Source organism: Lathyrus oleraceus, chromosome 4 (genome assembly GCF_024323335.1).
Source record: "Lathyrus oleraceus cultivar Zhongwan6 chromosome 4, CAAS_Psat_ZW6_1.0, whole genome shotgun sequence".
NCBI lineage: Eukaryota > Viridiplantae > Streptophyta > Magnoliopsida > Fabales > Fabaceae > Lathyrus > Lathyrus oleraceus.
In genome coordinates this window covers 10093799-10109186 of record NC_066582.1, presented here as the reverse complement: position 1 = coordinate 10109186, position 15388 = coordinate 10093799, and the positions used below count along the sequence as shown (strand labels likewise).

General features: G+C 32.2%; 1 protein-coding gene across 1 annotated transcript; it reads right to left on the bottom strand.

Annotated features, from left to right (window-relative positions):
• Window positions 1–10163: 10163 nt before the first annotated feature.
• Window positions 10164–12820, bottom strand: LOC127138362 (arogenate dehydratase/prephenate dehydratase 1, chloroplastic). The gene is made up of 11 exons (XM_051064796.1): window positions 12464–12820; window positions 12256–12323; window positions 12063–12155; window positions 11775–11975; window positions 11469–11549; window positions 11287–11382; window positions 11113–11190; window positions 10949–11038; window positions 10795–10862; window positions 10577–10658; window positions 10164–10467 (listed from the first exon to the last, which is right to left on the bottom strand). Exons 1-11 carry the CDS (start codon window positions 12699–12701, stop codon window positions 10411–10413), a joined length of 1152 nt encoding a protein of 383 aa, XP_050920753.1. The 5' UTR covers window positions 12702–12820; the 3' UTR covers window positions 10164–10410.
• Between the last annotated feature and the right edge of the window lie 2568 nt (window positions 12821–15388).

The following is a 15388-nucleotide window of genomic DNA, read 5'->3' as shown; positions in this document are numbered from 1 at the left end:
AAATATTACCTGAATCCTTCAACAAGTTTGTCCAAGCCATATATTTTTGTTGCTCGGGAACTTACAATATCTTCAATGTGTGTTAAATGATTAATGGCCAATGTTTGTCCACAAAATCTTAATAGTTAAGACATGTCACTCTACACCCTAGTCGATACATACTTTCACACAAAGAAAATCCATAATATACCTTAGCATCAACAACAATATCCTGGTCACTAAATTTGTCAAGACCTAAATCGTTAAGCATCGTCCTATAATGAGAAAGAGCTTGCATATGAAAAGATTGGTTATTCGTGGAAAACATGTAAGCATATTCTAGAGATAAAGTTTGCAGTCTCACGAGTCTGTGCAAATCATAAATCAGGTTAACACCTGAAAACTGACATGTTTAGATAAGCCAATAGATTACATAGAGAAATAATCACTAAATAACATATTAAAGTGAAGTCACTGCGAATTTTAAAACATATCTATTCAGTGTGTTTGAATAAGAAACATAATGTATCATATCCATTCATTCATGATCAAAATGGAACGAAAAATATATATACATGATACATGATAACCAACCAACCTGAGGATGACCCATAACACCGTTGAGCTCCTCCTTTGTCACACAAGGCAATCCTAAGAGACAATGGTTAACACGCAACTACAATTTTTATTTTTTAATGGAAAAAAAGGAAATGATGAGATGATCCATATTTTTATTGTCTATCCAAAAATTGCAAGATTTGTAATCACGGATTCACACTGTAAGACTTATCTGATCTTTAAAAATATTCAAATTTGAGTTTTCTAATAAATTCTGACTTTTTTTAGGACATTATTCAAATTAAATATCTTATCGAAAACTTACAGCAGCTTGCCAAACAAAAGCTAAGAGAAAAAAGAGTAAGGGTATTACTGGCATAAAATCTACAATTGGATTCAAAAACTCTCCAACAATGTGCAATCTATGTCGAAGAAGTAAGTCATAATTGCAATGGATTCTTCCATCCATATAATTTTCAATTGGTAGAACCACTTTATCAACCAACCACAACTCAAACACCTACAGGAAGAATACAACCATATCAATACAACAGTTATAATTCATGAATGATAGCATCAAGTAAGTCATAAATTGAATAGTTGAACCTTAAATGCAGCTTCGTAATCGTCACATGGCACAGTCTCACATTTTGGATACGCTTTCAAAGTGGCATCCTCACTATAAGCTCTCGACAGTCTCTATATTGAACAAATGGCTAGCTAGAAAAAGAAACAATGTCATCAATATTTCAGCTGAATAGTAAATAGAAGTGATCACGCACAATACCTGATAACCCACACACAATTTTGATCCATCACTTGCAGAAGAAGAATCATCTATCAACGCTAACGGCTCTGCAATTATATATTTTACATCAGAATGCTAAAACGTAGAGTAAAATAGGAAAATCCTAAAATCAAAGATATATTCATTACATTACAAACACAAATCATAATTAGTCTATTGGCTTTCTGCAAACACCTAGCAATTACACCTTCAACCACAAAAACCATTTCCCTCAAGTTCATAATTGATGAAACAATAATATTAATAATAATCAATGATGATATTATAGATCAAAGAGATAGAAAATGAAAAAAACAATGGTCAGAATAACAACTCACTAGGAAGTGTAAGATAATGGAAATTGTGTCCTTTTCATTGATATGAATAGAATACATATACATCAATGTGTAACATTTGGTCAACTATCTAATTATGATACAACATAATTATAGGAAACTAATTATGACTAATTTTAATAGAATATTATATTTCATCATACCCCCGCAGTCGAAGCGGGAGGTTCATGGACGCTTAGACTGGTCCGAAAATCATCAAAGAGAATGCGAGGAACTCTTTTGGTGAAGATTTCTGCGATCTGATGTCTTAAGGGAACATGAAGGACGCGAGCTTGACCACGAGCTATCTTTTCCCGAACAAAATGAATGTCCATCTCAATATGCTTAGTACGTTGATACTGCACAGGATTACCAGATATATAAATGGCACTAACATTGTCACAATACACCAAAGTGGCATGAGGAATAGGAAAATGGAGTTCTAGGAGAAGATTGAGAATCCAACACGATTCGAAGACAACATTGGAACCCCCCATATATTCAGCTTCAGCACTGGAACGGGAGAGAGTTGGCTGCCTTTTGGAAGACCAAGAAATAAGGTTGTCACCTAGAAAAACACAGTAACCAGATGTAGAACGTCTGGTGTCAGGACATCCAGCCCAATCAGCGTCAGTGTAGGAGATAAGCTTTGTAATGGGAGATGGGGATAAGTGTAATCCACAATGTAAGGTGCCATGAACATAGCGCAAAATGCGCTTAAGAGCAAGCATGTGTTCCGTGCAAGGGGCATGCATGTGAAGACAAACTTGTTGAACAACATATGATATATCAGGTCGAGTGAAGGTGAGATACTGTAGGGCCCTTGCAAGACTCCGATACAAGGAGGGATCCTCATAAGAAGTGTTGGAGGAGGTGTTGAGTTTCTGCTTGGTGTCAACAGGAGTGGCTGATGGTTTACAGGACGTCATGCCAACACGTTCAATGATCTCTGATGCATAAGTGCTTTGGTTGAGAAATATACCATCAGGATAACGAGATACTGCAATACCTAGAAAGTAACTCAAAGGGCTCAAATCCTTCATTGCAAACTCAGATGCTAAGAGTGACATAATTGATTGGCGGAGGACCTGAGTAGAGGTGATGAGGATGATGTCGTCTATATACAGCAGAATGTAGGCCATGTCTAAACCTTGTCGATATATGAAGAGGGAGTGGTCTAATGCGCTATGGCGAAAGCCAATGGTTGCGACATAGTCAGCAAAACGTTGGTACCATGCCCTAGGCGCTTGCTTGAGACCATACAATGACTTCTTCATCCGACATACATAATCTGGATGACGGAGGTCACGGAAACCCAATGGATGATGCATGTAAACAGTCTCATGAAGATCACCATGTAAAAAGGCATTCTGGACATTCAATAGATGAATGGGCCAGGATTTGGAGAGAGCAATGGTAAGCACTGTTCGAATGGTAGCGGGTTTCACCACGGGGCTAAAAGTCTCATCACGATCCACACATGCAACCTGTGACCTACCATCACCTACAAGACGAGCCTTATAACGCTCAAAGGAGCCATAAAAAATTTTCTTATGCCTAAAAATCCACATACATTGAATAAGATTAGCATCACAAGGACAAGGAACTAAATCCCACGTCTTATTTCGAATAAGAGCATCAAATTCATATTGCATTGCGGATTTCCAATTTGGGTCTGATAAGGCTAGTTTGGGGTTTTTAGGTATGGGAGAGATGGTGTGGTCAGAGTGAGAGATTGATAAGTTAAATATCTTGTGGGGTTTGACAATGCCTTTCATGCTTTGGGTGGTGATGATTCGTGTATGTGGAGGTGGATGCGGTTGAATTGATGGTGGTGATGAAGAGTTTATTATAATGGGTGTGTTGATCGAAGATGTAGGAGATGATGATTGTTGGTTTATTGAGGGTAATGGTTGGTTAATTGGGATTGTGGATGTTGGTTGGTTATGTGTAACAGGTGGTGAAATTTGATTTTGCCACTGATGTATAAGGTAGGGGTGAAGGTCATCATCTAGGAATTGATAAGAGTGAGGTGAAGGGGAGTGTATCTTGGTGAAGGGAAATTGAGTTTCATCAAAGATAACATGCCTCGAAATTATTAATTTTCTATTAGACAAATCAAAACACTTATAACCTCTATGATTTGGCGGGTAACCCAAGAAGACACGCGGAGTAGAGCGGGGTTGTAACTTATGAATGGTAGATGATAGGAATAATGGATAACATAGACAACCAAAGACTCTGAGATGTATGTAGGCGGGATCACGATGATACATGAGTTGTGTTGGTGACTGATTATGAAGTGTTTTACAGGGAATGATATTTAATAGGTAAGTTTCCATGTGGAGAGCATGATGCAAAAGCGAGGGGGAACAGAAGAATGAGCTAGCATAATGTGTATCATATTATTAATGGTTCTTATTTTGCGTTCAGCTTTCCCATTTTGTGAGGATGTGTGGGGACAAGAGAAACGAAAAACTAGACAATGATCAGTGCAATATTTTTGAAAAAACTCATTATTATATTCACCGCCATTGTCACATTGAAATGTTTTGACTTTTTGTAAAAATTGAGTTTGAATGAGTTGAGTAAGTGACTTGAACATTTCAAACACATGAGATTTTCTGCTAATAGGAAAAGTCCACAAGAAGTTTGTAAAATCATCTAAGAATAAGATATAATATTTATGACCAGCAGAACTTAAAATTGGAGACGTCCATAAACCACTATGTAAAATGTCAAAAGGCATCAAAGTCGTAGTTTGAGAATAAAAAAATGGCAATTTAACCTGTTTGCCTAAAACACAATAGTCACAAACGACAGAAGAATTAAAAGGTTCACAACATATAAACTTATTTTTACGAAGAGAATTTAAAACAGACACGCCAGGATGACCAAGACGACTATGCCAAAGACTGGATGTGAGACCGACAAAACTGGGAGGAATGGTAATTGGATAAAGATCTCAACGAATGTCACATCTGAGAAGGGTGATCCCCGTCTGAAAATCAGAGACAATAAAACCAAAAGGATCAAAGGAAACAAAAAAATTATTGTCAATGATGAGTCGTCTCACAGAAATTAAATTTTTAATAATTTTCAGGGCATGCAGGACATGGTTAAGGTGAAGTGGTTGGTGAGATGTGGTTATTTGTGTGTGTTCGGTGCCGTGAATTGGAATTACATGGCCACTTCCTACAATGAATTTCTGATTTGAATTACTTACTAGAAAATAAGACGAGAGATTATCTTGTGATGCGACTGTGTGAGATGTTGCGCCCGTGTCCATGTACCACTGATTGTCAGGAGTGTGGAGTGACATGGTGTGCATTGCGGTCTCAATGTCTATCGGTATCTGAGATGAGGTAGAGGTCGCATACACCTGAGCACGCTGTCCTAGAATACCTGGCTGCTTAGGAGGACCGACAGGGCGTGTCCACTAAGAGGTGGGATACGAACACGGTGGCATAGTGCATGGTGGTGGAGTCCAACCCCATGGTTGCCAGGTTGGGTATTATTGTTGTTGTTGCCAAGGAGGAGCGGACCAAGGTGAGGGAGTGCTGGGAGTTCCAGACTGAGGTGCACTGCGTTTACCACGTCCCCCTCCGCGACCTTGGTTGTCACGGGAGCGAGAACGATTGTCGGGGTGACAGTTGCCACGCTGAAAGGTGTCTTCAGTAGGTTTCGGCTGAGTGGTGTGCATAGAAGCATGAGAGCATGTGTTTTCCATCTTATACATACCAGATTCTTCCAAAGTGAGCATGGAACGAGCCTGGTAGAATGCCGAAAGAGGTTTGCTCTAGCGAATCAAAGTAGCAACACTACGGTAAGCTTATGGGAGACCAGAGATTAGCTGAAGGACCAGACGATGATTGTTGACAGGGGAGCCGACATTTCTCAACTGATCAGAAAGAATATTAAGACGTTGACAGTAAGCTGAGACATTGGGAAAATCCTCCATACGAGTGTTAGGAAACTCTTGCTCAAGAGTGACAGCTCGAGCATTTTGGTTGTCCTGAAAAATATCTTCCAAGCGATTCCATGCTTCCATTGCAGTGGAGTTGGGTTCTAGAATAGTGGTCAGCAAATCGGTAGAAATAGTGGAATAAATCCACTGAAGAACGGTGGCATCAAGAGTGGACCATTGTTCATGGTTGGTGTCGATAATGGTTGGTGGCTCTTTTCTGATAGATAGAACGATGTGATGCAGGACTCGGTGTGAGCGAACATGGATGCAGAAAAGCTCGGCCCAGGTGCCATATTGATCTTTTTCCATCTCAAGAATAATAGGAATGTGGTTCCTAATATTGGAGACGGCAAGAGCGGGATGAAACTCCGATTTGGAACCTCGAAACATGGTGTTCTTGGACTGACCGGAATCACCAGTATCGGCGTATTTGTGGGTATCGGCAGATTTGTGGGTATCGACGTCACTGTGTTTTGAATGGTATGATTCATATATGGTTGTAGGTGCGACAGAGGCAACGCGAACAGAGGCGGAAGGCGATAGAATATGGTGGTTCTCGTGTTCGGCAGCGGCGGTACAAAGTACGGTAGTCCTGTTGCAGCGGTAGACATCAAGGAGGGAGAAGAAGCATACGGCGGCAGACTGTAATGAGGGAGAAGAAGAAACGCGTTTCTGCATTTGCTTTATTTTTTCTGTCTTTTTTTTAGAGAGGGATTAGTTAGGATTGATACCATGTAAGATAATGGAAATCGTGTCCTTCTCATTGATCTGAATAGAATATATATACATCAATGTGTAACATTTGGTCAACTATCTAATTATGATACAACATAATTATAGGAAATTAATTATGACTAATTATAACAAAATATTCTATTCTATCAGGAAGCATGTTGATGGCTTTATAGAATCCCTTAGAGTGATTCTGATAGAATGAAGCAATGGCTTTTGATTTTCAAAAGGAATGGTAGCTCTCTGATGAGCTGAAACACTAAAACAACTATATTTTTTTCACAATTTCATATCTCAGATTCACATTAACCAACTCAGAATGAAAAGAACCCAATTGTGGTTTGGAACAAGAACCCCATATGAATTTAGTAGTCCCCTTGTTAATAACAAAATCAAGAGTCATCATTTCAAAATCAAACAAAAACAATCTACATTATAGTTCAGAGTTCAGAACTATAACCGGCCCAACAAATTTTGTTTATATATGCAACTGAACTTGAAAGATAAATGACATGCTTTGAATTTTTGGTGTCATGTTTTTTTATTTTAACTGAAAATAAAAAATAAAAATTGCTTAATTACCAACTAAGGTTTTTCAATGAGTGATGTATAGGGTTGGAAATGAGTCGAGTCGAGTCGAACTTGTCTTAGCTCGACTCGACTTGATAAGAATATGTTCAGCTCGAAACTCGAGTTCAACATGAACTCTATTTTAAGGTCAAACTCAACTCGTTTGAAGTTCACAAACAACTTGATTCAGCTAGTTAGGTTCATCTTGTTTGTTTCACAAACTTAAAAGTTATTTTTTAAAATCTATTTTTTTTCTATTTGACATTTTAATTTAATATTATTTAAAATAAAAATACTAAATTGATATAAAATATATCAAATTAGAATTTAACTTTGTCTCCAAAGATCTACAACATAAAAAACTACCAAATACCACCTTTCAAGAGATACATTTGAAACTCTAATTCAAAAACTACTCAATTAGAATTTAAATTTGTCTTACAACTTTATCTAAATATTTAGAAACCTTACAACTTTTAATGAAATATTATAACAAATACTAATAAAAGATGATACATTCCCATCATAGAATAGTTACACCTCCTGAAACCTTCATTAGCAAATGTTGTTATGTCTCCAAGAAGAATGACTTTAAATGCTATTGTGAAAGCTTTGCTGCCATTACTACAAAAGAGACAGTCTGCAAAATGCTGCAAAATGCAAGATGGTATTTTTCTAATCAATTAAATTCATATATTGCAACACTAACACAAAATTATCATATTATGCTATGCTACACCACCATAGTTTTCATCATCAGTATATAACAAAATACATTATGATAAACATATATATTAAATTTTGAAAGGCATGCATTTGCAAAACAAAACATCCAAAAAAATAACTTGAAAGCTTAATCACCTAATTTAGAGTAATTATAACTTCTGGAGCATAATAAACTTTAGTGTGCTTATTCTTTTCTCGGTTCTCACACTACAATATAACTTCGAAGCTTAATTAAAAAGCTACAAAATAACTTTTCATGTTTATGGAATAGTACACAAATATTTTGAATTTGTATTATGGAAGAAGTAAAAAAGAAAAAAAAATTCAATGCCAAAATCTTTAAGACATTTGAAGATTGCATCAGCAATATCAACACCACGCTGAGGAGTAGGAACATGAACAAACCTAAGAATGCGTTTTTGCAAAACCTAGTCCGCATCAATGAAATGACCCGTTAACATCATGTATTCTATCTTTTAATTTTGTGACTTCCATAAATTTGTGGCCAAACAAATCGTATTTACTGTCCTCAAAGTAGACTTCAACTTTTTTCTTTCAGCTTCATAAACAGCAATACAATCATTCTTCAATGTTTTCCGACTAATTTTCTCATATGAAATATTAGAACATTTCATCATAAAAAGAAAATCTTCTTCCTTAATAATACTAAATGCATGTTCATGCATCATAATCCAATGTATAGTGGCTTCTCATTGTCTTTCATGGTCATATTTAGCCCCTGAAATCATAAGTAGTGATCCATAAAGCTTCTCATCAGTCATGCTTTTTGCGGAATGAAAGTTTAATTTTTTTTATTGTGCTACTAGCTTCTAGTAAACATGACATGTTTATTTTAAATGCCGGTTGATCCACTAGCAACAATGGCATAATTCTTTTTACAGTGTATATGTTGCTATTTTTTTCCATTCTTCAATTCCATTTTTTTTGAAGTGATCCCAAACTAGAGAAATTTTCTTCCTCTGGGACTTTTGAATAACAATGTCACTGCTCTCAACATTTTCTGGTTCTTCATTTGTATTTGCATCTAAATCAATGATAGGATTCAATACATTTAAACATTCTTCTCCAACTTCTCATGATGAACCTCCCAATGATTCAAGTGAGGTACTATATAACATCTCTACAATAGAAAAATAAATAAAACTACAAGTTTCATTAAAAAAATCATTAAAATTTTCAAATAGAACACAATAAAAAAATTACTCATAAGAGAGTTATCTATTTAGTCCATTCCAGAAAGAACAAATTCAGGAAAAACAGATACAAAACAAATTAAAGAAATAAAATTCTTATAACACAATTATAATTTATTCTAGGAAGAACATATTCAGAACACAGTAAAAAAAAGTGACAAATCTACTGAAACAATCAAATGAGGAGGAGGAAATAATATTTATCTCTATTTACAAACATTCTTGAATCTGGATGACATGTAACATAGAGATGAAAATTTGATGATATTTGAAATAAAGTAGAAGGATTTTGTTTTGAATGGAAATTAGAAAAGAGACTAAATTTTTTTTCTTTAAGAATAGAGAACAAAAGATGAATGCAATTCTCTAAAATCTAAAAGGGAGATTAAAAATTTTGTTTTTGAAAAATACAATACTAATAAATGTGCATATTTAAAATTTTAAAAAATAGTTAATAATAATAAAGTCAAAAAAGAATACAAAAGAATATAAATTAAAAGATAGGATAAATATTACAATATTTAAAAAGCATTATTTTAAGAGGTACTTTAAAATGGTACGTGTATATATTTTTTTTTGTCAACGAAAAAGTGAGAAGTACTTTTAAAAATATTTAATTTGATAAGTTAAAAGGTTAAAATCTATGCATTAATCTTTTTTAAATGATATTATTAAGATACAAAACATAATATATATATATATATATATATATATATATATATATATATATATATATATATATATATATATAATCGGGTTGATTAATGAAACTAAAAAGTTGAACTATATATAAGTTTAATTTTTCTTCTCATATTCAGTTCATTTGATTCATGAATAAAATTCAACGATTTAATTATTGAATCGAATTTCAAATTATATTTGAGTTAGTTTGTTTTATTGTATATGTCTCATTGATGTTATATGTACCTAGAATATAATTGGATAGATTGGAAGATTTGCATTTTTACCAAAAATGAAATAAGTTAATGCAATGTATCAAAATTTGTTTTAGAAAAATGCAATGAATAGCAAAAAAAAAAATTAATGCATGCACATTATTATTTATATTAAAAGTGGAGAATATTTTTTGAGTATTATAAGGTTAAAAGATATACATGTAAAAAGCATATCAAACATTAAATAATAATATAAAAATGAAGTATAAAGTAAAATGAAGTATAATAATTAGATGTATCAAACCTCATTCATATCCTAAAATAATATCTTACTTCTCTTTATTGTTTCACTTTTTTAGAAATAAGATAGAACTTCTAAAATGCAAGTGATCTACTATGTTCCCAGGAGTCTGTAGTTTTTATTTATTTAAAACTTTGATCTTTAACAGCGTTTTGCGCAAATGAATGATATTATAAAATACCATAATAGAGATAGAAAAATGAGGATGCCTGCATGGCATTCATCCTAGGTAAACTATGACAAAACTCTGACTCTGGTTGTAGCCTGTCCGCTCTTGCGGTGAGTAAAACAAACTGCGTCGTCTACGGTTGCTCCTAGCTATACTTTAAAGACGTTGAAGAACTTTTATACATGTGTATCCATTGGATAACAACCAAGAACTCGAAGAAAACTGACAACTTCCTGAAATGCAAATGCCAAAAACAGATATTACCAACAACTCGAGATAGCTTCTGATATGAACGCTAAACATATTAAGAGATAAGGTGGTTAGAGATGATAATGGACGGACCTGCAACTGTACTAAGGCATTTTGTGCACGGGGTTCTGTCATTGAAGCTTCAAAATCGATGTAGAAGAGGTAGTCAAAATACCTGCCACCACAAAATGTTTATTCAACAAACTTCCATGCAAAACACCAGAATCAATCAGTGTCCGGCACTCTTTGTATGCAACCACTTGTTATTGTTCAACTATGGAAAATCTCAACTAGGGAACAAAGCAACTCACTTGGAACTCCCGTGATTTGAATCATCGACAATCCTTAAGGGGCGCTGCTTCAGTGGACGACTCTCTATCTGAAATCAAAAGTAGTGAAAAAGTTAGAGCAATGATTGAATGTGTGTTTTAGTTTCAAAATTTCAACATCAACTAATCAACTCGCCTTTGACAAATTAATATCCCTCATAGAAAACACCGACAAAGCTTTGAATAGTGCACCTGGACCTTCTTCTAAACTGAAAACAATGCTTGTCTGAAGAAAATTCACAAACCTGTCAGCAAATTCAAACAGTAACAAGTAGTCGTATTTAATAACAACTTGTATACCTTATAGGGCTGGTCAGTTCCTGGAATTCTAGGCTCCCTCGCAAGGACCAAGAAACGGGTAACATTTTCATCATCATCCTATGAAGATAGCAAAAAACACCTCAACTTTAATCTTGACTTAGACCAGCAAACACAAATATGGTTTAGCAGCTCAATCTTCCAAAACGTTATTACCTGAATTCCTTCAGCAAGAATGTCCAGGCCGTATATTTCTGCAGCTCGGGAACTTGCAATGGCTCCAGTGTGTCTTACACAATTTATGGCCACTGTCTGTCAACAAAATCTCAATAGTTATGACGTGCCACTCTAGAAACTAGTCCATATGTACTTTCACACAGAGAAAATTCTTAATATACCTTAGCAGCAACGGCAGTATCCTGGTCACGAACTTTATCAACACCTAAATCGTTCAGCACCGTCCTACATTGAGCAAGAGCCTGCATATGAAAAGATCAGTTATTCATAGTCAATATGTAAGCATATTCTAGAGATACAACTTGCAGTGTCCGGAGTCTGCACAAATCATAAATGACGGCATTGTTTAGATAAGCCAATAGATTCCATTGCAGATTTTAAAGCATATCTATTATTCATCGTGTTTGAATAGGAAACATAATGTATCATTTCATTCATTACAAGATAGTACATGATAACCAACCAACCTGAGGATGACTCACAACACTGACGAGCTCCTTCTTGGTCACACCGGGCAATCCTAAGAGACAGTGGTTAGCACGCAGCTGCACCTCTCCGACAATATTCAACTTATGTTGAAGAAGTAAGTCGTAATTGCGGTGGATGCTTCCATCCGCAGAATTTTCAATTGGTAAAACCGCTTTATCAACCAACCACAGTTCAACTGCCTACAAGGAAAAACATGAATATATCAATACAACAGTTATAATTCAGAAACTAAAGCATCAAGCAAGTCATAAATTGAATAATGGAACCTTAAATGCAGCTTCGTAATCGTCACATGGCACAGTCTCACAATTTGGATACGCCTTCAAAGCTGCATCCTCACTGTATGCTCCCGGCACTCCCTATATCGAACAAATGATTCGTTAGTAGCACAACAAACAATGTCATGTCATGGATAGTTCAGCTGAATAGTAAATAGAAACGCTTGCTTACGCACGATACCTGATAAGCCACGCGCACCTTTGATCCATCACTTGCAGAAGACGAATCATCAATTGACGTTAATGGCTCTGCAACAATTATACTATTTACATCATCATGCTACGGAAAACCAAAAATCATAAATTTCAACTAGAGATATATAAGTTCACAGTTTATAATCAATGATGATATTATAGATCAAAGAGATAGCAAATGAATAACAACTCACTGGGAAGCATGTTGATGTCTCTGTGAAAGCCCTTGGAGTGATTCTGATAAGCAGAATGAAGGAATGGCTTTTGATCTTCAACAGGAATGATAGCTCTCTGATGAGCTGAAACAGTGAAACAACTACATTTGTTCACATTTTCATATCTCAGATTCCCAATAACCAACACAGAATCAAAAGAACCCCATATGAATGTAGGAGTAATACCCTTATTAATAACAAAATCAAGAGCCATCATTCAATCAAAATCAAAAATTTGTTAGTTAAGACTTAAGAAGAGACTCTTTAACCGACCCAACCAATTTTGTTTTCATATGCTAACTGAAATTGAAAGATAGATGACATGCTTTGAATTTTTGTTATCATGTTTTTTTTTTTTAATTTAAAATAAAAAATTAAAATTGCTTAATTACCAAGGTTTTTCAATGGGTGATGTATATGTCTAATTAATGTTATATGCACATAGAATATAATTTGGATAGACTGGAAGATTTGCATTTTTAACAAAAATTAAATCAGTTAATGCAATGTATTGTTTTAGAAAAATCCAATGAATAGAAGAAGAAAAATGAATGCATCCACATTTTTATTTATATTAGAATTGGAGAATTTCTTTTTAAATACATGTAAAAAAAATTAAATAATAATAAATAATGAAAAATAAAATAAGATAAAGTAATATAATAAGGAAAATACTAACTAATACTCAAGAAACACAGGTTAAGGATCTTTAATTACAATATAGATCAACTAAAAAAAATATTTATTTAAGACAAAAAAACTTAAATCATTAGTATATTAACTAACATTATTATTTTCCATTTTTATTTAATGCCCGACAACCTTTTAATCCCATAAAATATTACTTCTTAATTTCGTAAAATGCAACTTTTTAACATTATTATTTTTAGTTATATTTGTTTTATTTTTAACATGAATACGGAAATTAAATTATATTTTGTTTGAGTTTTTTTAAATTTTTTATCAAAAATATTTAAATATTTGTATTTGATATTTAAATTGAATATGATTTTTTTTATAGTTCTTTTAGTTATTTATGTTATTTTTGCAATATTTTATTTGTAAGTATATTATGAGTTTTTTTAATTTTTTTGCTTAGTTTATTTGAACTCCAAAAATGACTTATTTTCACGTGTATAAATTTTATCCTATAAAAGAGAAAGTTGGGGAATAAATTAATTTAAGTCAACTTAATAATTATATCATTTTTCAATAGAATAAAATTGTAATTAAAGATCGTATAATACTTCTTATCTAATGCCCGGATCACTGGTTAGCAGCACCCTTTCAGAAAATACAACTTTTTAAGATTATGTACATTTATTACTAATTAACATTATTATTTTTACTTATATTTATATTTTTTTTAAATATGGATTGGTAAAAATTAAAGTTGGTGATACAAGTACGAAAATTAAATTGTATTTGATATTTAAATTAAATATGAATTTTTATTTGAGTTTTTTCAATTATTTATTTTATTTTACTTTTACAATATTTTATTTGTTAGTTTATTATGAGTTTTCTAATTTTTTTTGTTAGTTATTTGAACTCCAAAATGATTTATTTTCACGTCTATAATTTTATACTATAAGAGATAAAGTAAGTGTGTGAATAAATTAATTTAAGTCAACCTAATAATTATATATTTAATCATCATTTTTTAATAGAATAAAATTGTAATTAAAGACCTCTTATCCAGTGTCTCGAGGGGAATTGGATCTTTTCCAATTTTTTCTCTCCTGTGTAATTATTTATTGTTGCATTAGTCTAATAGTCAAAAAAAAAAAAATAAAGAGAAAAATATCATTTAAGGAAGAGAGAGAAATATATCATTTTAATTTTTTTTTATTTTCTTTATATATAACTAGAGAATACAAAATACTATCAAAAAATCACAATACTCATATAGTTTGTTCATACATACATTGTTTTTTTCTTCATTTTAATATCTTTTATTAAATAAATAATTTTATTTGATAATAATTAAAATGTTTCTATATATATTTAATCATTTAATTAAATTAATTTTTATGTTTAATAAAAATGAGAATAATCAAAATAGTAATTATTTATTTTAAAAATCATAGGATAAATGTATTTAAGTAAAAAAATAATTAAATTTAATATTTTATAATATTGTCAAATTAAAACTAGTAATTATTATAAATTAATTACAATTTATCATACTTTATTGTTTAAATGTTATTTTTCTAAAAATATGTGTTAAGATAAATGTTAAAGAGTATAATTTATATATGAAAAAACTATTTTTCACTAATTTAATTAGTTAATTTAACTATTTTTGTATTTTCTAAATAAAAATAAAAATAATTATAATATTATAAAAATTATATACAAATATATATATTTGTGTTTGAAGAATAAAATTAATGTTTTTATTCATATTGCCAACATAAAAATAAAACAAAACCTTATAATATATCAACTACTACAGTGAAAAAAATGAGTTATTTTTCACACTTTAAATTTTTAATACTTTTTTATTTAAAAATGAGTTATTAAAAAAATTATTTAAACATACAACTCATACAATAAAAAAAATGAAACACCGTAATTCTTTTTATAATAATAAAGATAGATTTTAATTTTTTATTTACCGGAAAGAAAATCATTATTTTATCTTCTTAAATAATTTTAAATTATTCTTCATTGAGCAACAATTAGGGTGAGTTGATTGTTTTAGAATTAATATTACAAAAATTAAAGAAAATTAACGTTCTCATTTATAATCATTTTTTTTAATTTTAAATATTGGATTAATAAATAAAAATTAAAAAATAAATTAAAATTGATACATCTTTTTCTCTTTTCTTTAAATAACATTTGCTTCTCTTTCCTGTCTTTTAACTATTGAATTAATCTAACCGTATATAATTGCAC